This window comes from Arachis hypogaea, chromosome 18 (genome assembly GCF_003086295.3).
Source record: "Arachis hypogaea cultivar Tifrunner chromosome 18, arahy.Tifrunner.gnm2.J5K5, whole genome shotgun sequence".
In the NCBI taxonomy this organism is placed as follows: domain Eukaryota; kingdom Viridiplantae; phylum Streptophyta; class Magnoliopsida; order Fabales; family Fabaceae; genus Arachis; species Arachis hypogaea.
Window position 1 is genome coordinate 11195775 of NC_092053.1, and position 24741 is coordinate 11220515.

The 24741-nt window shown below is 31.0% G+C and overlaps 2 protein-coding genes across 2 annotated transcripts; both read right to left on the reverse strand.

Annotated features, from left to right (window-relative positions):
* Positions 1 to 13973: 13973 nt before the first annotated feature.
* Positions 13974 to 19905, reverse strand: LOC114925762 (uncharacterized). Its single transcript, XM_072224763.1, has 15 exons — positions 19873 to 19905; positions 19639 to 19733; positions 19460 to 19557; positions 19278 to 19401; positions 18691 to 18742; positions 18596 to 18611; positions 18439 to 18500; positions 17196 to 17244; positions 16836 to 16862; positions 16541 to 16569; positions 16001 to 16082; positions 15753 to 15880; positions 14692 to 14903; positions 14438 to 14614; positions 13974 to 14273 (listed from the first exon to the last, which is right to left on the reverse strand). The coding sequence occupies exons 1-13, from the start codon at positions 19903 to 19905 to the stop codon at positions 14727 to 14729; spliced, it is 972 nt and encodes a 323-aa protein (XP_072080864.1). The 3' UTR covers positions 13974 to 14273; positions 14438 to 14614; positions 14692 to 14726.
* Positions 19906 to 21001: 1096 nt separating this feature from the next.
* LOC112769394 (wax ester synthase/diacylglycerol acyltransferase 4-like) lies at positions 21002 to 24374 on the reverse strand. Its single transcript, XM_072224764.1, has 5 exons — positions 24348 to 24374; positions 23620 to 24216; positions 21992 to 22357; positions 21391 to 21528; positions 21002 to 21294 (listed from the first exon to the last, which is right to left on the reverse strand). Exons 1-5 carry the CDS (start codon positions 24372 to 24374, stop codon positions 21151 to 21153), a joined length of 1272 nt encoding a protein of 423 aa, XP_072080865.1. The 3' UTR covers positions 21002 to 21150.
* Positions 24375 to 24741: the final 367 nt, after the last annotated feature.

Sequence of the window (24741 nt, forward strand, 5' to 3'; positions counted from 1 at the left end):
AAATTTCACATGGCTTATTATTACTCGTCCGTATTTTAAATATATCGATACGTATGAATTTATCATGGTACCGTAACAATCACCTTAAATTTCATGAGTACAAATGATAATTTATTTTTTAAACTTATTATCAATCTCAATAAAATTTTTTAATCATCTCTTTCGCAGTCATCAAGTCAAACATGAAATTACATTTATAAGATGGAAAAACTTAAGTCTTTTTTATATATATTAATAAAGATTGATTATTCATAAAAGAAATGATCTAACAGACTAGAAATTTGAAATCTTCCATTGGAGATAAGCATATTCTTAACAACTAACACATTTAGTACTCAAAAAGAGTACATAAAAAAATTTTAAATTAAATTATAGATCGAATTAAATTGATTTAAATTAAAAAAAGCCTATAATTAATGAAATAAATAAAAAAGGGAACAAATCGCTTATTTTAAAGAACGAAATAAAATGCTTATTTTTTAATACTAATTGCTCAAACTTATCTCATTATATGTTTATAATTATTTCATTTATATTATAAATAAAATAAATAATATTAAAAAATTTATAAATACTTTTTAAATTACATATATAATAAAATAATTAATTTATTTATAAAAAAATTAGTCTAAAATCTAGAGCATATTCCTTCTCCTTCTCGTGCAAATTTTACAAGGAAAAATATTAATATCAATTAAACACATTTTAATCTCATAAATTTTAATATCAATTTTATGGCATTTTATATTTAGGTCAAACTTTTGCCTAATTTATTTATTTTAACTATTTAAGATTTTTTAATTTTTATATTATAAATTAAAAAATATTTTTTATTTTTAATAATTTTTTAATATTTTAATTAGTTGTACTTTTTTTAATTATTATTTTTTTTCGGAGCTATTACTGTGCTCTCTCCTAACTTTTTTTTTTTTTTTAGTAGCTTAATTGATCATGTCTTTTGACCTTTTTAACTAATGTATTATGAAAATTATACAGATGATCATACAAAAATAGAATAAAAAAATTAAAAAATAGGCTTCTGATACCATTTATGGTATAAGAAAAAGAAAGAGAATCAATAATAAAAAAAAACTCCTGATACCATATTAGTATTTATGATATGAAAAGAGGAAAGGGAATCAATATTAAAAAAAATGAACTTCTAATACCATATTAATATTTATAATATGAAGAGAAGAAAGAAAGTCAGTATTAAAGCTAATAATTATTATTGTTACGTCATATACAAGAGCACCATATATATATATATATATATATATAGGACTAGTAACAACTATTTGCTCTTTATGAAATATTAGTAATATATGACTAACAGAGTAAGTTAACTGACTTAACTAACTTATATTATTGTTAAATTTATACACCTGAATGATTTAAATTTACTACCAATTATAATAAAATTCTCTAATCATTTCTTCAACAGTTGTCAGGTCGAACATGAAATTACATCTAAACTTTTGACAATGATAAAAGAATCTAAACATTTTTTATATATGAATAAGGATTAGTTATTCAATCTAGAAATATCTCGTTAGAGTTGTTCTAAGTTCCCTTATTTTAAAGAATATTGAGTACAACTCATTAATGATATATTAATATTTTAGGTAGCTGTACGCTTTCTTTTAATTATTATTTTCATTGGCAGTTGGGGCTGGGGCTACTATGCTCCCCCTGTCTTCTTTCATTTCTTGTTTTTCCAATTGATCATATCTTTTAAGCTTTTTAAATAATATATTATAAAAAAATATACATGTGATAGTTAAAAAAATAGAATCAAAGAAGAATCAATAAACGGGCTCCTGATACCATATTAATAATTATGATATAAAGAGAGGATAAAAAATTTTTTATTAATTATTATTTTTATTGGCAGTTGAAGGCTGGGGCTACTATACTCCTCCTACCTTCTTTCTTTTCTTGTTTTTTTAATTGATTATGTCTTTTGAATTTTTTAATCAATATATTATAAAAAATATACATGTGGTAATAAAGAAAATAGAATCAAAGAAGAACCAATAAAAGAGCTCCTGATACTATATTAGTGTTTATGATATGAAGAGAGGATCGAAAAGAAAATCATTATTAAAACTAATTATTATTGTGTCACATACAAGTCAGAGTAACATATATAAAGTTACATAAAATTCTCCAATCATCTCATTATTTGGGCTAACATAAAATTACATATATAAGTTTCAGAGCATGATGGAAGAATCTAAGCTTTTTATAAAGATTAATTATTTAATAAAATTAAATATACACTAAAATCAGTTACTAAAATTATCTATTAGTATAAAATATATGTTAAAATATAAACTAAAATACATATTAAAAATAAGTTAAACAATAATACATATATATATACCAACAAGTTATAACTCAAATGACATAATCTCCTATACTTACTTAGAGGTTGCTGATTCGAATCTCACTTTTAATTTAAAGCCGTTATTATATATATATATATATATATATATATATATATATATTACTCTAGCTTGTATGTGATACAATAATAATTATTATTAGTTTCAATATTAATTTTTTTGGATCCTCTGTTCATATCATAAACACTAATATAATATCAGAAGCCCGTTTATTAATTCTTCTTTGATTTTATTTTTTTTACTAAATGTATATTTTAATGCATAAATAATTTTTTATTAATCATATATGATCTTATGGTTGCATTAAATTTTTATATTAGATATTTTTTAATAAATATCAACTAAAATTGCTATTAAAAAAGAATGAATATTGTTAGAATATTAATTTTTATATTAAAAAAGAGAAATTATAGAATATTCAAAAAATAAATATTAAAATTTTTTAATTAAAATGGTTAGTAAGAATTTAATCATTTATGTTTATATAAAATTTTAATACAAACTTTCAAAAATTAAAAAAAAAGTAATTAAAATATTAATAACATTATAAAGATTTATAAAATAATTTATATAAATAAACATAAAATAGATGATAAAACAGGAGGGAGTTCTTTTATTTTAAAATTTTAAATTTTAATATCACCTACTAAATTTTTCTATTTTAATAGAGATATAGTTCAACTGATTGATGATATATCAATATTTTAGTTAGATGTACGCTTTCTTTTAATTATTATTTTCGTTGGGCAGTTGGAAGTTGAGACTACTATGCTCTTCCTTAGTTTCTTTCTTTTCTTATTTTTTTCAGCAGCTTAATAGATCATGTATTTTGAACATTTTAATCAAAATATTATGAAAATTATCACAGCATTACAGGTTAATTATTATTGATTATTGGCATAATAATTACTTCCAATGCTACATATAATATAGTATTAGTGAATGCAGGAGCGAAGCTAGATAATATTTATCAGGGGCCAATATTCTTTTTAGTTTTTTATTTTAATAAAAAAAGTTAAAAGTAACTCTATATATAATTTTAATTAAAAATAACAACTAAAACTTAAAATTTACTTTTTATAAGATAACTGAACATATTGTATATTAAAATAATTAAACACAAATATCTCAAAACTAATTTCAAATATTGTAAATATAAGTTGTTACATACTTGTTTTTAGAATCTTCAATTACTATTCAATTCTTCTTTAGACGTTTTCTGCAAAATTATTAAAAAAATGTATTATGCTTCAACCTTCATGTAAATAATTTAAATCACAACCATAATTTATGCAATAAAAACATTAGTAACAATATTATTAGAACTAAAATAAATTAAAATTTACAACTTACATAGACAATTGAGCTCGACATTTTTTTTTTATTCAAAGTCATCTATTATTGAATCTGTACTGAAAGTAGCTGCAATTTCTTTCTCAATGTAAATGACTAAATTATCTGCAAGAAATTCGTCTGCTATTTTACTCCGAAGTCTTGTTTTAACAATTTTCATTGCCGAGAAAGCTCTTTCTGTTGTTGCTGTAGATACTGGAAGAGTCAAGACATTGCGAATCAGTCTATCAACCAAATGATAAGTTCTTGATTTTCCTGTTTCCTTCAATCTTTGACATAATTCAGAAAGTGTCCCAACATCTTTTAGATGATTCGGTATATCAAATGCATAATGTTGCAATTGAGCATTCAAGAGAATCATTTCATGATCAGAAAAATCTGAAGGATAAAACTTTTCATCTAACTTGCATATATTCTGAATATTAAACAACTTAAAATTGATTTTAGGGTCCAAAGCAGTACTTAAAGTCAAAAGCTCCATGGTTTCCTCATTGAATCTACTATTTAACTCTTGAATTTTGGGAGATCAATCTATGTCACCTTTCTTGTAACAGTAGGTCGAGACTTCGCCTCCTCAAATAACTTCAAGACATTTTTAAACTTTTCTTCCATTTGGAACATGCTTTCCTTAAAAGCATTTAGTTCTTCCAACACATAAGTGATAGATATTAGTGGCTTAGAAAAAAGGGTTGAATTTAGGCCTCTTTTAACTTTGTTTGAGTAATCTTAGAGATGAATACTTTTGAATTCTATTGAGTTGCTTCATATGAAAAATAGGAGATAATTTTATTTTGTCTCTCATTGAAGGAAGAGCCAGAGCAAAAGTAAGTGCAATGCAGGTAGTTGTGACGTTAAGTTGGATAGAATGAATAGGAGATTATTTTGTTTTGTCTCTTAAAGTGAAAAACTAGAAATAGAGAAGAGAAAGAGAAGTGACACAGCCATATATCCTGGTTCAATTATTCAATGCAATGTAGTCTACATCCAGTCTCCATCACAACCATGACAGAATTTCACTATCTTTGAACAAGATTACATTCATCAATTTTCCTAGAATTTTACCCAATCCTATCTGAGACAAACCCAGCTCCTACCCAAGCCATATTTGACTAGAAACTCACCCTAGTTTTCAACTGTAAAGTGCTCACCCAACTTGTAAAAAAATTTTCTCAGGATCATGAAAACAAAATAAAAAATCGTACAAAGAATTTCTGAAATAAACATAGGCTTTTTCCAAGTCTAACTCTCTCTGTCTTTTTCCACTAATTACTTTTTCTTACATTCCTTACTGTAATGTCTTTTACCATTGAAACAAAGAAAGATTAAATTGAGAAAACATAATATTCAATTGAGAACCATGAAGGAGAAGAATGAATAGCTCTATAACAACAATAACAACAACAAAGCCTTATCCCACTAAGTGGGGTCGGCTACATGAATCAAATGATGCCATTGTGCTCTGTCATGTGTCATGTCTACAGAGAGACCATTTACATGTAGATATCGTTTGACCACTTCATGGATGGTCTTCTTAGGTCTTCCTCTGCCTTTCGCCCCTTGTCCATCTTCCATCTCATCCACCCTCCTGACTGGATGTTCTATCGGTCTTCTTCTCACATGTCCAAACCACCTAAGACGCGATTCAACCATCTTTTTCACAATGGGTGCTACTCCAACTCTCTCCCTTATATCTTCATTCTTTATTTGATCCAATCGCGTATGATTGCTCATCCATCTCAACATCTTCATCTCTGCTGTAAACTCCGCTAAAATCGGTAAATTATTAGCTAATAAATTGAATTTTTAATAGGAAAGCTAAAAATACAAAACTAATATCAAAATAGGATAGAGTTCGTCGAAACGAGAATTTTGATACCAATTTCAAAAATTTGGCCCAGGACCGGAAAGGCCGAACCGGTTGAACCGAGATCCAAACCGAGCCCGTTGGTCCAACCGGACCCATAACATAAATGAAGCAGTAGCTTCATCTTTTCCATTTCACAAAAGCAATGAAACACACAGCAAGGGGGGAGGAGAAGAAACCTAACCCTCACCTTTCCTTCTCACCATCGTAACTCCTCTGTCCGGGCTCTGATCGCCGCACTGTTCGCGACCACGCGCTCAGCGCGTCGAGCTCTACCTTTCTATCCGAACAATTTCACTGGCAAGCTTTCTATTAAGTTCAAAATTTCTATCCCTCTTTCTTGGGTAAACTTGAAAACCTATGGTGAATCTTGTCCAATTTCTATGTTCTAGGTTCAAGTTAGCTTCCGGAACTTGTGGGCTCAAGCTATTGAGCATATGAGTATGGTAAGAACACCCTAACCCTAGCTCAATCTTGTAATTGTGATAGAAAACTGATTTGGAACATATATATATGTACTAGGTGTAGGTTAAGTGGGTGTTTATGCATTGGAATTGATTTGGGATTACTTGGAGATTTGTTGGTGACCAAGGCTTACTTTGGGGCTGTTTGATTGAGCTTGGAGGGGCTGTAATTTTGTGTTGAGAGGCTGCCTTGGGTGAATTAAGTGATCGGCCAAGGTATGGTTTAAGTTTCGCACGTTTAATATTTACGGTGTTGTGAAAACTTAGGTTAGAGGAACCATATGATAAGTTGAATTGTTGGTTGTATTTAATGATTAGCCTTGTAATGTTGTTGGAATATATTTTTTGGTGGATATATATTGGAATTATGAGGTTTGGAAGTTATTAATGATGTGCTCTTATATTTATTTATGATGGATTAGGATTGGTGTTTGTTAATAAGGATGTAGAGTTGTGTTGTGGTGGTATTGCATATGCTGTAACTAATTATGTAATGATCGGAATTACATGAGACCAAGTTTGGGCTAAACTTGGGAATATAAAGAACTAAACTGAAAAATTTGGGATCTTTTTGTTAAATATACAATTTATGGAAAATTTTTAAAGTTAGGTTGTTAAATCTGTCCTGCAGCAGAAAAGGTCAAACAGGGCAGCAACTTGTTTGTCTTGCTGCGACTTCTACGAGTTGAGTTTTGGAGCGAAACCAATTTTGTTATAAAATTTGATTAATTTTATTTATTACTATAAAACTTCAAAATTTTAAGAGTTGAGGATTGGGAGTTGTGAATTTTTGAATATTGGTAGTCAAAGCTAAAAAGAAACAGATTTCAGCAAGCTATGCATCAACTTCCAATACTTGTAACTCTTAGAATTGAATAGCGATTGAGTTGCAACTAAGATACACTTGTTTTTGGATAATCTAGGAGTTCCAAAACCAAAATTTAGCTTAATTGGAGTTTTGTAATAAAAGTTATTAAAATTGAAAGGTACTAAGCTTGTTGGTTTCTAAAACAGATTTTGACTTATTTTTACTTAACTTTCAGGTAATGTAACTTCTTCATTAAAAATGGTGTTAACTCAGAACTAATTGAGAAAGAAACCTGGATAAGTAAAGTTTAACTACATTAATTTTTAAAGTCATTGGATTTAACTTGGATTTTATATTGAATTTTGAATATCACATGCTGCTGCTGTTTTTCTGGTTTTATGCACTGCAGAGAAGTCACGGTTTTTCCTTTATTCCTGAGACTAGAGAAATCAAAAAATTATGATCTTTGATTTGTTAGAAATCTTATTTCAAGATGAACGCCTGGACATAAAGTTTGCGTAATTCCGAGTTCATTTGTTATATTAAAAACAGAAAAGAAAATAGAATGTCGAGGATGTCTTAGTGATAGTCATGAGTTCGAGAAGTTAAAGTTTAATCTTCGTGTGATGTGATTGATTTAATGTTAGAGTTGGGTTGATGTTAAGATTATTCGATATTAAAGAGGTTGAGAAGAGTTTGATAAATGGTTTGGTCGGGACCCGGAAAGGGTAAACGTGATGAATTATAAGAGAATGATGTGAAAGCTAAATGAATACATGTTGTTATGGCTATAAAGAACGAATGTAAGGAAATGATGATGATAAATGATGAGATTTGGGAATGACTGTGTGTGGTCGAAATGGTCGATATGGCAAGTAGAGGACGGAAGTTCCCTCTCTTGTCATGATGCAGATGTGGGGAAGGTGGAAAGGCACTCTCCTTCGTATTGTTTCCCCCACATTCTTCTCTGGTTGCAACGTGGAAAGGCACACTCCTTCAATGTGGAAAGGCACTCTCCTTCGTTTATGATCCTCCTGGAGATGCGCAACCTAGAGACCAATGTCTGGGTTAGCTACCAGATGTGTCGGGTTCTGGCAAAATAACCGACACGTGAGCTCATGACCAGTAGGATAGACATTCATCATATGCATATGTGTGCTTTGTTTGATATGCCTTAATTGGGAATTCCTAATTGATATATATCACCTGCTACTTGTATATTTGCTACTTGTATTATCTGTTCATTACTTGTGCTTGAACTTGTTTGGTTGTTTGCTCCTGTTGCATTATGGATGATGGAGGGATGGAGAAAATGGAGAAATGGTTTGGTGATAGGTGTGGATTGAAATTCAGTAAGTTAGGTAGATTTAGAATACCTACCCCTGTTTATGGTTTTTGTTTAGTAATTAAGTTGGATAATTGTATAACGGAGTTCTAGGATTGCCTATGGCATTCTCAGGACCCTATTTATTATACGCATGGCACTTTTACCATACTGAGAACCTCCGGTTCTCATTCCATATTATATTGTTGTTTTTCATATGCACGTCGAGAGGCTCCTCGCTAGGCTTCTGGATCTTGGAAAGCGAAGTAGTCCTTGGGTGTATTTTGGCTTCTGGCTGTATATATGTATATATATGTTTAGCTTACTCTCCAAGTAACTTATGTATGCTGCTCCTCTTAGAGGTTGAGGGAGAGTTAGAAGTTTATTTTGGTACTTTGGGATATTTTGAGAACACTTATGTATGTTTATATGTATATATATACCCTCTAGCCATCCTAAGCTTCGCAGGATGAGTCAGGGCTAGTTATGCTGCTTCCTTGGTTGTCCTTTATTTTTTTGCTTATCTTTATCTTGTTCCTATTAAGTTTCTTAGCACGCAAGTAATCCTTTCCTGAGCGTTGTGCTTTTTATTTTGCGATTTTATTTTACCCGTTTTTTTAAAGCTCCCAGTTAAATATCTTTTTCTTTATTATTATTATTATTATTATTATTATTATTATTATTATATATATTACTATTCTTAGAGGTCGTAATACCTTACTATCTCAGTCTTATGACTTAAGCATAAGATTAAGTATGGTAGGGTGTTACATCTGCCACACTCAGCTTATGTTCGTGCTCCCCTTTAGCCGCCCAACACTCCGTACCATAAAGCATAGCCGGTCTTATAGCGGTGCGATAGAATTTACCTTTAAGTTTTAAAGGCACTTTTTTGTCGCATATAAAACCAGATGCACTCCGCCATTTTGACCACCCTGCTTGGATCTTATGATTTACATCATGTTCAATCTCTCCATTATCCTGTATGATGCACCCAAGATACCTAAAACTTTTAACTTTTCGTAGGGCGTTTTCTCCAATATTCATCTCTATATTAGGGTTTTCCCTTCTCGGACTGAACTTACATTCCATATATTCCGTCTTGCTACGGCTTATGCGCAGACCATACACTTCTAAAGCTTCTCTCCATAACTCCAACTTTTTATTTAGGTCTTCCCTTGACTCTCCCATAAGGACGATATTATCGGCAAAAAGTATGCACCATGGCACAGGCTCTTGGATGTGCTCTGTAAGTACTTCCAAGACTAATGTGAATAAGTATGGACTTAAGGATGATCCCTGGTGTAATCCTATACCAATAGGAAATTCCTCTGTCACACCACTTTGAGTCTTCACACTAGTTGTGGCCCCATCATACATATCTTTAATTGCACGAATATATGCGATCCTTACTCCAAACTTTGTGCTCTCACTCCTTACTCCAATCCTTGGTCGTTTACCCCTTTAATAGAAGAGTAAAACTTCCAAAAATTGAAACTTTGCTTCAGCACATTTGACTTCTTCTCTCCAAAAATTAGCAGCAACAACGCCATCACAGAAGAGAGATAGAGTAGAAGCAGTGATTGAACCATACATGCATCCATACCTTCTATCTTCTCTTTCATCCTTTTTCCAAATTTCTTCTTGAATCCGAGCCCTTTATTTATGCTTTGCCTCCAAGTTACTTTCTTGTCCGTTGATTCTTTGTAAAGCTCCATAATCTTCAAATCCTTGAGCTTTCCGATTCGGTGTATGTAGAGAGGAAGTTTTCTTCCACAAGCTTCAATGAAGCATAAATTTAAAAATACTTTTTGTGATTAGTCCTTCGAATGTAATCTTTGCCTTTAGCCCTAACTTTTTTGATTTCCTTTTTTTATTGAATTGGTAACCCACTTTTTGTACTTTGATTTAACCCTAATTAGAGCTTCTCCTTTTTTCTTATTTTTTTTTCTGTGATTTCATGTGGGTGATGAAAAAGAGAGAAGAAAGAGAAGAAAGAATTTGGTTCGATGGCTTTGTGGTTTAGTTCAAATGAAAATATGGTTCTATTATTTAGTTTGCAACCAACTAGAGTGAGTAAGTGTGTGGACTTGGATCACTTATTTGGGTTGTTTACTTGTTCTTGGGCCAAATTCTTTCTTTCCTTTTTTCTGGTAGATTAGCCATTCTTTCTTTGGATCAAATATAATGATATGAGTGCTTGAACCAATGTTGGGCTTTGATTGCTTGTTATTCACCCAGAAACTAGTTGTTGGGCCAATTTACTTTATATTAATTTTCTACATATTTAAACAAACTAATCACCATGGTTCTGAAAATTGAACCGGACCGGATGGTTCAACCAGAATAATCAGAAACCGATCACCTAGCGAGTCCGGGTAAGGCCAGAAACCGCTTAGCAAAAAACCTGTGAAAAAAATCGGTCGAACCGATAGTTAACTGGTGAACCGACAGAACCGTCCGGTTTTTTAGCGAGTTTTTGGTTTGAAAGTACTACCCCTAAACTGCGTCATTTTGTCTCTTTAAAAAAAAAAAGAAAGAAAGGCTAAACTAGTAAACTAAACGAAGCTGCTGAACCCTAAATTAATCACTCCCTCTCTACCTATTTTTCTTCCCTCTTCTCACCCCACTCTTACCGCTCCTCTCTCTCCGTGCTCTCCGTCCGGCGATCCACCATCCGGCAAGCTGACCACCATTCTTACCTTCCCTCTTCTCTTCTCGCCTCTCCTCTTCCCTTTGAACGCTTCTGCCCCCCAGCTCTCGTCACTGCCACAGAGAGAAGCTGAATCTCTCTTCCCTGCATCGTTCCGCCGCTCGCGCCACTCTCTGTGCCGCCGCGAGCTCAGCCGGCCACCACCAACTCTGGGCGGCACTACTTCTGCTCTTCTTCCCCTTTCCATTTCCTAGTCTGTCTCTGCTACATTCCAGGTCCCCTGCCTCATCCCTGCTTCTTGTTCTGTTTCTTTACTTTCTTTTATTAATTCTGTTGTTAATTTTAGTTAGATTGCTGATTAATTCTGTTTGTTAGATAGATAGATATATATGCTGTTAGGTAGTGGTTAGAGGATTCTAGGCCTGATAATTGCTCTGTTCTTGATTATCCAATATGGCTTAACACTGCTTGTTTGCTGAAAGATGTTGGTGTGATCATTGCTGTGCTGTTTCTGTTTCATGTGACTTGATTCTACCTGCTGCCCTGCTGAACTGTACTTGTGAAATTAAGTTTGATGCTGCCTCTGTACATGCAATTCATGCTTTTCTCATGTTAATTGCAATTTTTGGATTCATGTGCTTATATTTTGCTGTTACTTGCTGCCCAAATTTCTAGAAATTGCTCTGTTTTTAAACTTGCTACTTAAGAGTTAAACGTGGCACTTTTCAAATTCTTAGTATCACTATATTTCTCTTCCTTAATGATCTATGAAGTTGTTTAGTTATAAACTTTGATGTTTGAAGTTGTTTGTGAACCTCTAATATTAATTTATGGATAATTTATTATGTGAAATTTTAAATTTTATTAAGTTAGAAATTATTGAATTTATATATTTAAAATTATTTTTATTTTTTTAGATTTTTTAATAATTTTATTTAATATTTAATTAAACCGGTTGAACCTCGGTCGAACCAGTGAACCATTGAACTAGTGACCTCACTGGTTTATTGACCGGTCCGGTTCTCACAACCTTGCTAATCACACATATAATTGGCTTTTAATCCAATAAAAATGTTTAGTCATCATTTATAATATGTTGTTAGTACTTCAAACTCAACAATGAGTTTAAGGGTTTCCTTGTCATGTTTTATCCTTTGAAAGCGCTCATCCATAGAGGATAGGATATTTTTCAACAAAAAAAAAAAAAAAAACTCTCTCTTCTAAGAAGTTAGAGTTCTTACTTTTTAACTCACTTTAAGAACATACTTATTGTTTTCACATTGAAAATGAGTAACATCCCTTTTCCTTTGAGATTTAACATACTCCATAATTACACTAGAAACCATACCCATAAACCACTTGTGTTCTCTTTCGAATTTTGCTTTGATACCAAATTATCACGTCTTGGACACACTCCAACACTATCGTGCTGGCACTCGAATTTACTAAATCTCTCGAGTTAAAACTAAATCATCCTAATTCTCAATATTTAACAAAAAAAAATTAAAAACACAAGAGAATATAAAAGAAAATAAAACTTTGGTGAAAATCACATTTTACTACACAAGTGATTATTACTCATACACTACAATTAAAATTCTCATTCTTATTTATAGCTATCTACTTTTTTAATAAACCGTTAAAATTTAATATAGCCAACCGTATATATTAATCATCCAAAATCATGAACATCCGTACAATACAGGAGTAAATAAAAATATTACAATACCTAAGTGTCATCAGTGAGAACAAAATGAAAGTATAATGAATCTCAAAGTATATTGTTTACAACAAGGAATGACTTTAAAATAAAAACATATTTTAATTCCTAAATTCACATTAAATACATTGAAATTAAATATAACTAAGATGGAAATAAAATGTAAGTAATATGAATAAATTCAGGTATAAAATCATGTGATATATATATATATATATATATATATATATATATATATATATATATATATATATATATATTGCTTTTTATGATTGCATTTTCATAATCTTTCCTACAATATCACAAAATTTGAATCAAAGATATGTTGACATCAAAAGGTCATTATATTTTAAAATATATATGAAAATTTTCATCTAACCTAATGAAAATTAATTTTTCTTAATAACTTACTTGCACAACGAAAATGGAATAAATGAAAAAAAAATTGATAATCATGCTGATTAAATTTAAGATTATTTTTTTATATACAATTATTGGTTGTATCCCGTGCGTCATTCCTATATTTTATTATTATCAATAATAGTAAATAGAATTCCGCTAGAGAGCCAATGAAGTAAGTATATAATGTGTACAATGGACTTATTCCACTACAAAAAATTCTGGTAAAAACGGCGGTTTTTTGGATATTTACGGCGGTTTGAACCGCCATTATTACCAATAATGGCGGTTTCGTAAAGTGACGTAATTCTGGGCGCCATTCGGGTTATTACGGCGGTTTTCTGAAAACCGCCACAATTCTCTGGGTTAAAACGGCGGTTTTTGAATAGGTTAAAACGGCGGTTCAAACCGCCGTTATTTTCAGGATTAAAATGGCGGTTTTTTGGATAGGTTAAAACGGCGGTTTGAACCACCGTTATTACCCTGACATAGTGGCGTTTTGGTTGGTTAAAACGGCGGTTCAAACCGTCATTATTTCCATGGTTAAAATGGCGATTTTTAGATAGGTTAAAATGGCGGTTTGAACCGCCGTTATTACCCTGACAGAGTGGCGTTTTGGTTGGTTAAAACGACATTTTTGAACCGCCATTTTTACCCTGACAATAGCATTTTAGTTGGTTAAAATGGCATTTTTGAACCGCCATTTTACCCTGATAGTGACATTTTTTATCGTTTAAAAAAATAATTTTTACCGTCATTTTTATCGCGTTAAATAAATAATTTTGTGATTAAAATTTTATAATAACAAAAAATCATAATCCATAAATGAAATATTATATAGCTCATAAATAAAATATTAATATAATATATAAAATATTATAAATGAATATAAAAATAATAAAACCTTTTGCACTTATAAATTGGATCTCTATACGTGACTTTAGTTATTAAAAATATATATAAAAAAAGACCCTTGTAAATTAAATGATAATGCATGATTGAGTGACTTGAATTGAACCACTATCTTAGCAAGGCCAAGAATACAATCAGAAGTACATTGTAATGGCTTACAGCATCCCAATAAAAAATATATATATAAATTTAATACAGAAGAAAAATTCAGATATACAAATTGCCCAGGTGGTTTGCGGCACGACACCCCACAATATTACCCTAATTATCATCATTCGAGTTTGTATAACTAACTAATATTTTGTGAGCTGAGACATCCTGAATGTGCTTGTCTTCCACCCTTCCTTTTATATGCCCTCAATCCATTACTGATGCAATCATGAGATTATAAAGAGACATGAAATATGCCAAAAACAGAACACTAACACAAGTTAAATAGACTTTAAGGTGGAATTAGTTATTAAGGATCTATTTTAAACTTAGTGTATTAGCTGTAACTTAAAACATAACATATAAAACATTACATATTTACCTCAACTGTTAGAATGATCTGAGCCTTTCCGTCAATTGTGGTCATATTGGCATTTTTCACCTGAAATCCAAATGAATTTATAGCTTCCATGAACCTTGAAAACCCACTTGGCTTCTGCTCCCAGCATACCTTAAGCAAGAACTCTGTTCTGCTTATATGATTCACTTCTGTTTGCATCTGGTGAACATGTTAAAAATGTCATAATAGGTCTATGATGAATAAACAAGTACCAAAGAAATACCAACTCTTTGTACCTTCATCTCCTCTCTGTGGCAAGATTTTTAGCATGTTAACCTTCCTTTGGAGGCACCCTGACTGATTTTGTTTTATTTCTTTTGCCATTGTCACAATAGGAACTCAAAGTTCCTTGCTGCTTCCCTGAAGTTTCATTGTACTTGGGCCTTTCAGTTTTGCATAATATATTAGCTTGTTTCAAATTAGTTTCAGACCAGTAGGGTGTCATAATCTAAGCCAAAAATATTACCTCTTCATGAGTAAGCCATAGATAGGCTGAAAATGAGTTACAAAGAAACTAATGCAAAACTGCTCAAAGCTGCAGAGCATGATAGGCTGAAAATGAGTTACAAAGAATTGAAAACAAGCATAGGGTGATTTCAATATCTTCCATTAATGAAGTCTAGTGGATGCACTTCTAAAATTACATATTACCTGTTGGTTTTAAAGCTTCCAAAGCCATAGATATCAAGGACTACATATTGCTGCATGCGTGGGCCCAACACACATACATTACCATAAACAATCAATTTCACCAATCACCATTGTTGTTTGTTTCCCAACTCCATGTGCTTAATTATATATCTATCCTGATTGGGATAAGAAAATGAAAGTCTACTCATACAACCGCCTCTTAAACTCACTTCTGTATCTCTTCACCATTCATCTATCCCTTTATATATGCAATAATTATTTTCAAGATAACATACTAAGCAATTCCGATTTTATATATGTGTATTGTCTTGGTCATCTTACAAATACAACAAAATTAAATTTGTCCGCTATCAATCATTTATTCTTATTAACTCTTATAACTAAACTAGTAATAACTACTTGTGTCTCCTGAGTTATTCTTATTGGAAAGGGATTAAAAAAATAAAATTATTTTATTCACAATTCAACACTTAAACCGTTTCTCTCTCACTCTAACATCTTATTATATATAATAAAAACCAAAGACTACCTACTGTGCACTTGCTTGGAAACTTGTCCAGGTTACAAATACAAAAATGTTTCAGACATAATAATTCATTTGAAAAAAATACATAAATAATTAAATATAAAAATAAATAAAACTTACATCAATAGAAGGAGAATCAAGGATATCATCAAACTTAGCCTGTGCATCATCTAACGTCTCGACATTCTCCAGAGTATTATCATGCACACTGACAGCTGATAAGCATCTTGTCCCGAATCTCGCAATAGCTATTAAACAAGAAGTCCAACATAAGAAACAGGCAAGTTGAAATATAATCAAAAGTATTGAGTTTTTATGTGGCAAAAAATAATACGATTTCTTGCACTCTTATATAGTCTCCAACTTACCATCACGATCCTCCAAGCCATTTAATGTGTCTGCAATGAGATTAAGGTAGCGGAAGAATTCTCCTGTAAAGTCTTCAAAATTCTAAATATGAACAAAATACAATCTGCAATGCTTACTCCTGATCAAACAGAATCGAAGAAAGAAGCTCTAAACCAAGCAAGTGTCTAGATATGAACACAATTTTTTCTATGGATTAATCTATACTTTCAGTTTCTGACAAAATACAATAGCTAAGAAGAAACATGCAAGACAATGAAATGATCTTCAAATATGGATTGAATTTTTGTTTTCATGACAAAAGGCCAATAGTTTTAAAAAAAATAACAAAAAGAAATCTTTGCTTTTTCCAACTTCCACTCAGCAACAAAAGGCCCTATTTACTTTGATTAAGATCCTCTAACACCACTCTTCCTAACAATCAATACAACAAAAGAAAAAGAACTAACATTAATAATAAAATAAATAATCCATTTTACTAACTTTCTCTCGCAATTTCCATCAACAAATAGTACAAACCTTAAAATACTAATAATTAGTACCTGGTTTTGGCTCAATCTGGCTCCCTTTGCTGAGAATATAGACCAAAAAGGTTAACCACTCCAGCCTTAAAATTTGCAAACTCAATTTATTAAACAAATCAGATACTTCAGTATATTTTCGTAGGAATGAAATCTTAATAATATATTCTCCAAATCTTTCACAACCATCATTGCTTTTTAATTAGCTTTTGATGTATATTAGTAGTAGACAATAACAACTACTATCAAAGCTTTTTAATTACCTTTTTAACATGCAATATGCAAGCTAAGCCATATAGCACCTAATTATATATACCTGCAGATTCTTGATATGGTTGCTTCCCTGGGTACAAAGCAATATGAATTATCAATTTCATAATCAAATTTTAAACCTATATATATATATATACAAATATGGTTTTCATTCATTTTTCCAACAAATTAAGTCACAATCTAAACCTCTTTTATTATTAGAACTTACTCACTCCCTACATTAATATACAAAGAAAAGCTCTGATATCCTTTGTTAATAAAATCATAAATTAAAAATAATAAAATGTCATAGATCAAACTTCAAAAACCGTTTATTTTCTTGATGGAACCTAACAGAAAAGGAAGTAATGAGGTAATAAGGTGCACGAACAAAAGAAAGTAGAGAAGTGAAGAAAATTGATACCTATCTCGAGTGCACAGAGAGTCACGTCAGTGTTCTGCTTTATGTACTTCTGCATGAGCAAAAAAAATAAAAAATTAAAAGCCAAAATTAAAACAGTGGCACAATCACAAAATTAAAAATTACAGGAAGTGGACCAAAATCAAAATTGGATGGAACCAAAACCAAAATTGAGAAAAGAAAAACCCTAAATTTGGTAATTTGATAACAACACATTACAAGAAATGAACCAAAATAGAACTTCCATGAAACTACGAGGAAGAAATAAGCGATAAGGAGCATCGAGCCAATTATCAAAGCCGCATTAAAGGCGAAATGCTAAAAACAATAATTAAGAGTTAATGTAATTAGAACAATTAGCATATAACAATCATTGAAGTAATTAGAACCAGAGGATGTGAATTTAGTTACAGATCTAGAAGTGAGAAGTTAGAACGCAAACTGAGAAACAGATCGTGGAGGAAAATGCACGTTAATGGATGATCAATACAGCAATACAGCAATACAGCAATACAGCAATACAGCCAAGAACAGGAAACTGCAATTATGCCAACATTAGAAGGGTGATCAACAAGTGTCCATATGAATAAACCAAAATATCAATTTATACATTTTGGATTTGGAACCATCTTAATGCTATGCTTGAGTACGATTTCATATCTAAATGGCAATCTATTATGTGCACAGAAGAGGTAGCAGTGTGTCTATTGCTATGGGGGTTGGGAGGAGCAATCAGGGCAACTGCTTCTGCTATGAAGACTCTGAATTAAAAGATAAAAAACTGTCATCCATTTTAAATCACAGGAAATATTCAAATTATTAAGCAAGCTCTACCCAACTGCTAACAAAGAAAATCTGGGGCTTTCGAGAAAAGTCGACTAGTAAAGCAATATATTTTCGGTTCAAAATACTAAATAGTGGTCAAATTGTGACAAAATCCAAAGTATAAATCAACTTCATGATTTGTATAAAACGTGACACGATACAAATGGACTGTGGGTGGATTTATCTTAATCATTACTAAAAAGCTATACAATACATAACACATCCATTTATATGATTATTTATCAATTTATAATATTTTAGTCACCATATCACTTACTAGCACAACTAATCCACAGAAAAATGACTCAGGTCACAAATAACTAAGCCTAGGTCAAATCAACAATAATTCAGTTAGAGAGCAATAAGATAACATCAAGAAGAAAAAGAAATACTTTAACAACCAAAAGCTCCAAAGTTGCACCTCAGTCTCTGATGTACATCTGTTAGCTACATTTATAGAAGCCTTACTTGATGAGTTAATTCCTGCATGTTGAACATTTTTGTTGTTTAACTTCCAACTTAAATTTTATGAAGCTATTTTAATCATGATCATTGAGATGTTTATGAAGAAATTGTACCTCCACAGTTTGACTGCTACAAGATGGAAAAGAAGCAAAGTCAGACCCATCAAAAGCTCTTAAAAAGTGACAATTCAACTATCACAATAACTTACCTTGAACCCAAGAAATCTTGTATAATCGTGATCCAATTTCTTGAAAGGTTTTCTTTAGTGCCTATATTTTAAACACAACCAGAATGTTCAGCATCACTAATAAATTTAAGTAAAAATGGATGCCAACAGTTCATATTTAAGGGAGGAAAAGCTATGCCAACTACACCAACACCATCATCTAGTTAACTTGCAACAGCACACTCTTAACTCCTTACATCACCAACCAAGCACCTAACAAATTAACTAGCTAACTGTAACCACTTTAATTAATTCCTAACAGCCGACTATGTCAGTTATAGAGTTGCAAGGGAAAAAAAGAGAAGAAAATTTAGCCATCTCAGATAGACAGAGCGCAAATATAAACAATCCAGAATAATCTTAAGAAGATAACAACGCATAGAAAGTTAAACACAAAAAATCCAAACCTTAATAAGTAAACGCAAATAAGGATGTAAGCTTTGTGAAACTAAGCTATGGCAGATTTTTTCTGAGATCTGAGATCGGAGATCAGAGAAACACCTTAATAGAAGTAAGCAATAGAAGATCTGAGTTGAGAGAGAGATACAGAGAGGAAGGGGTAAAGTTACGAAAGAAGACCTGAGATCGTCGACTGGTTGAACAGTATCACCCCAACCAGTCCTCTGTAATCGGCGTCAATCACCCCCGCACCAACATCAATCCAATGCTTCAACGGAAGACCCGATCGCGGAGCTGTAGAGAAACAAAAATCCCCATAAATCAGCACCAAAAACAATTTTGAAACCCTAACCCAAACAAAAACGAAGAAATCGGTGCCTTCTGGAATCAAAATACTGAGGTTTAGCCACCAGAGCCTTGCCTCTCGCCTGAATCTTCGTCTCCACAGCACTAACAGAAAAAACAAAATAAAATAGCATTTGTCGGAGAGGAGAAGTAACTGTTTCAGCTTAACTTGAGAGAGAGAGGTACCTGGAGGGATTGTAACCGGCGGAGAGAGGAGAAGCCCTAGAAGGAAGAACGGCGTTGTCGGAGAGCTTCTTTACATGGCGGAGAGAGGAGAAGCCCTAAAAGGAGAGATAGAAGGGAGATGAGAGCGTCGAATGTGTTTCGTTGAATGAGGAGGTGTTGCAGTTCTTTTATTTTATATACATGGGAAAACGGCGGTTCAAAACCGCCCTAATCACTAGAACCGCCAAAATATACAAAGCCAATTCCGGCAGTAACGAAAATTGCCATAATGGCTGGATATTATGGCGGTTCTTTAAAACCGCCTTAATATTAATGCCATTTTAACCTTTTTTTTTGTAGTGTTCTTTGGCTCAATATGAAAAATTAACCATCCGCTATTGTACATGTTCGAACATCCAGCGTAAAATACTACTAATTTATCAAACACAATACATCCATACTATCCAGAATAACCATTCGGATACCAGGGATAATAAACATCTGATATCCTACTGAATCGAACATCCAATTTAAAATACTTAAAATTGCTCACACAAATACACCTTTACTATTCTAAAATAAGTATATGTGAACATTTTTAAATAAACATCCGATACTTTAATTTTAATTTAAAATTAACTCCATTATATGCATTGTACGACACATATATTGGCTCCTTATATTTCCTCTAGTAAATAATTATTTGACATACCATAAATTGAATTGTGTTAAAAAGATATACTCTTTTCTCTATTTTTCTCTCTGAAACTATATTCAACTCAAAAACTCTTACAAAAATAAATAAAGTTTATTTACAACAACAACAATAATATTATTATTGTTGTTGTTGTTGTTGTTGTTTGAATCGATTAAATAATTATTACTAAGTTATATATAATTATAATGATTATTGAAAAATATTTTGATGAAATAACTAAATTAAGTTATTCTAATCATAAAAAATTAGAGAAGAAAAGAATATCATCTAAAAAATTTGCAAAAGAAAGCACTATTTTCAAATATATATGATAGAAGTAGTTAGTAAGAGCATCTCTAATAGAGTATTTTTTTAGTATCATCATTTTTATATTTTTAAAAAGTGAATTGATTTAGAATTTAAAATTTGCATTGAAGTTGATTTATAATGAAATAAAACCGATATCACTTTAGAGATACAATATTATCTTGACGGAGAACTAATAAAATTTTGTCACTCGTATAATTATGTTGATGAAATAATTAAAAATAATATAAAATTTTAAATCAAATAAGACTAAACATTGGAAGAACAAATTTTACTTTTAATTTCAGATCACTATTTATAATATATAGTCTTACAAATATTTTTATAAAATTCAAAATAAAACTGAAATTAGAACTAGCATGGGAGAACAGCACTTAATTATTTTTTATTTAATTGTAGAACCACGAGCCATAGTTATTAGTGATACAATAATAAGAAGAACATACATACAAACACACACACACACAGACATATATATAATGCTTTTGCACTTTGCTGAAAAAACATGATTATATTTTATTTGCAGCATTCAGAATCATTTCTTGGGCAGTCTCGAAACACGAAATCAAATGGTGTACATCTATCCAATCTTTTTCCACTCCAAATCCAATGCGTAAATACCCCATGTAACTTAATATTGTCACCGTGAGACTCTGCATCAAATTTTGAAAACAAAAGGTTAATTAGTATATTTGCAACATATTCTACACAAATTAATTATATAAATAAGATGTATGATGTGCATGCACCTGACGTAAACCAACAGTCATAAAGTAAAAACCTTTGACGGGATGATTATCAATAGCCACTTTTTCAACTGGTCCAACCATGTGTGAGATGCTAAGGCTTGAATTTGCCAATGTTTTGTGCACATATTTTGCCGCAACCTGATGATCTAACCCAACCTTAATTAATACGAAGAGTAGTAATAATAATAATTAAGATGAAGTGTCTTTAAATAAGTATACATAAAAAGAATAAGAAAAATTCTCTATTATTAAAAAACTAGAAATGTTGCTTACTATGAGTATGAAGTGTGATAATCTATTTTTAAATAAATTCATTTTGTTAAATTGAGATATCGAGCTTATAATAAATAAGATATCCTATATATTCACAACACATTATAGTCACTTTATCTCCATAAAAAGAAAAACCTTTGTCAAAAATCTTCCCAGATTTATTTCCACACTAGAGTTTATTATTACATTATGTTTTCTAAAAAAATGTATGTGTGAAATCAATGCCTTAGGACAAAATTAATTAGGATTAAAAAATGCTAGAAAATGTTATAAACAAATTCAATGTGTAAATTAATAAGAAGTAAAGTTGAGGGTACTAAATGCAAACCTCTGGGCCTTTGATTTTATCAACCAAGCCTAAAAGCACACCATTGAGTGGTATTGCCAGAGAATTTCTCAAGCTATTGATAATTTTGTTGGCTGACAAAACAAATTCAAGAGGGTTTATTAATGAATTGGAATGGTCACTCATTTTGGGAATAGGAAGGTGCATGAATTGAAATTGATTTCCCCATGAAGCCCCTGAATTGGTTTTAGTATCAAGCATCTCCTTCACTGACTTGTAAGCTCTAATTCTTCTTGTATTAAGCAGCACTAATCCTGTTGCATCTGCTTTGCTTGATTCCTCATTCTTTGCTTCCATGTATAACCGAATGCTAAGGAAAATCATGCCCACTAGGACATCATTTATGCTCTGAAATTATCATATAAAATAATATATATAGGCGAAGATTAATGAAATAATAATTGCGTACTTTATAGTTTATCTATAATCTCCACAAAATAATTAATTAGAAAATTTTAAACAAGGTGAATTATTCTTTTCTTTGTAGGGTACAAGACAATAATTTTGGTGAAAGAAAAATTGAGTTTGACAAAATGACCCTGAATTAAAAAAGCAAACATGTGGCTCCTATGTCCTAACGTGCCATGTTACGTATACATAAGCAGTTAATAGCGGAAGGAAATGACTATTGATCATGTCCCACTAATCAGAATTGGACATGTATCTATTTAAATTTTTATTTATTATTAATTTAATAATTTTGTAAGATTCTTTTTAATAAGTATTCAATTTTCAATGGCGGGACATGAATTTAAAAAATGGCAACAACTGATCTACTCAATACCTTAGCACTTACAACAAAATAATATAAGTCAATGGATTCTGTAAAAAGTCTTGATATGTTAAAAACATGAGTTTGCCTTTTAGATTGAAGAATACTAGGAGTCAATACTTTTAGAGTTTGATTTTGATATACTGATAATATAAAATATTTTACACAATCGTATAATTACATTTATTTTTTATAATTATTTATGTAGTCAATGTAAAAAGTAATTATTTTTATTAATATAATATTATGTAATTAAATACATGTGTAAAACTATTTTATAGTGATAGTGTATCAAAATTAAATTCATACTTTTATCATTACAAAGATCTGTCAGGTAGCGGCAGTTTAATAATAATCTATTTTAAAAATGCCGCTATATGCCACTTTGTGGCCGTTATGGCAGGGGTTTGGAGATCAGCAGGCAAATAAAACATTTTGCAACAGTTTAATAGAGAGAACAACTGGAAAATAAATTTTACACAAAACCAAAAAGAAAACAAAAATTAAAAAAATAGGAAAGGGTTTCACACCCCATAGCAATTAGCAAGAAAGGAGTTTTTCTACTACTATAAGCTTCTTCGTGATTTTTAAGAGTTTTAGCTGGTATTAGTTTAAGTATAAAATAAAATAAAAAATATTAATCGCCTAAAACTTTTCTTTTAAATTCAAGAATCATTTTGTCAAACACAATTTTTCAGGAGATATAAAATAATGATTCACCCCACTCTTCTTGGTATACTTGTGTCTCTGTCTCTAGTAATTTAACAAGGGTGTAGATATATAAAAGGAGACGCCAAAAAAGGACAATTAAGAGAATGGAAAATCAGTTACCACTTACCACTTTGAGCTTATTTTTTACTTCTTTGATGCTATCCACAGAGAGACAGACAGTTGAGATAGCAATAGGTCTAGACCCCACATCTTCATGCCCTGACTTAATTGGTGATTCATGATCAACAAGCAAATTACCTTTCAACACACTCCACCCAAAGTCAGATGCACCTTTAATCACCGAAAATATTGTTTGAGGTAATTTCTTAAGCATGGATTTCATCTTAATATTACTATTGCCATCATCATCTAATTCCGCTGATTTTTTGCTTGAAGGAAAGGTTATGGGAATTGAAGGGTCATCTGCTCTTTGTACACATGAGAGCAACGAGGCCATTAGGGTGTATCCATCTCCAAGAGCATGGTGCATCTTGAAAACCAAAACACCCTTAGAATTTCTTGTTGGATACTTAATTATATGTACTTCCCAAAGTGGTTTATCTTGTGGAAATTCTTGACCAGCTATTTTTGTTAGATATTCATCAAAATCATCATCATATAGTTTGGCTGGGTTGTTGGATCTTGGAAATATTGGAACCTTGATGTGTTCTTTAAGATTCACTTCAACCGGCTTCCATTGCTTCTTTCCTTTCTTCCCTTCGATCTGTCAAATTCATTCGAATTATTGACTAGTTGTCTATTTCTGTTTATTGATAGAAGAATATCTTATTATAATAATTAATAAATGCTAAATAAAATAAAGTTCTAATTAATTTTTAGTCTCTTTAGTATTACCAATATCTTAATAACATGTATTAACATTGTTAGAAATATAACCATTCATATTATCTCTTTTTATTATTTTAACTTTTTAAAAAATATGATATTATAATATAATATTAGAATTTTATATTAAAAAAGTCTTAAGTTCAATCCTTGGTGAATTAAAAAAATAACATAAAATAAATAAAAATAAGTCTTTATTTAAAATGTGTTAGAGAAATAACTATTCATATTGTTTTTTCGGACATCATCGATTCTCACTACTCCATGTCCTTGCTTCTCGCAATTTGGTGGATAATCTTGCAATTTGTAACACTTATTAAATGGCCTATTCTAAATCCCATCTTTATTAAGAATAAAGTCTCTATAAAGTTGAGCATTATTTCTCATATCTAGAACTAATTTT

Excerpts from the sequence above, each read along its gene's own strand:
- LOC114925762 (XM_072224763.1), bottom strand. The coding sequence starts at position 19,905 with ATGGCAATTTTCGTTACTGCCGGAATTGGCTTT. Across the intron at positions 19,402-19,459 it reads ATTTCTTCGTTTTTGTTTGG|CTCCGCGATCGGGTCTTCCG; the intron begins GTTAGGGTTTCA and ends GTTTCTCTACAG. Across the intron at positions 18,743-19,277 it reads ACGATCTCAGGTCTTCTTTC|AAAACCTTTCAAGAAATTGG; the intron begins GTAACTTTACCC and ends TAGGCACTAAAG.
- LOC112769394 (XM_072224764.1), bottom strand. The coding sequence starts at position 24,374 with ATGTTAATACATGTTATTAAGATATTG. Across the intron at positions 24,217-24,347 it reads TACATGTTATTAAGATATTG|ATCGAAGGGAAGAAAGGAAA; the intron begins GTAATACTAAAG and ends TGAATTTGACAG. Across the intron at positions 22,358-23,619 it reads TAAAAAATAAGCTCAAAGTG|AGCATAAATGATGTCCTAGT; the intron begins GTAAGTGGTAAC and ends TGATAATTTCAG.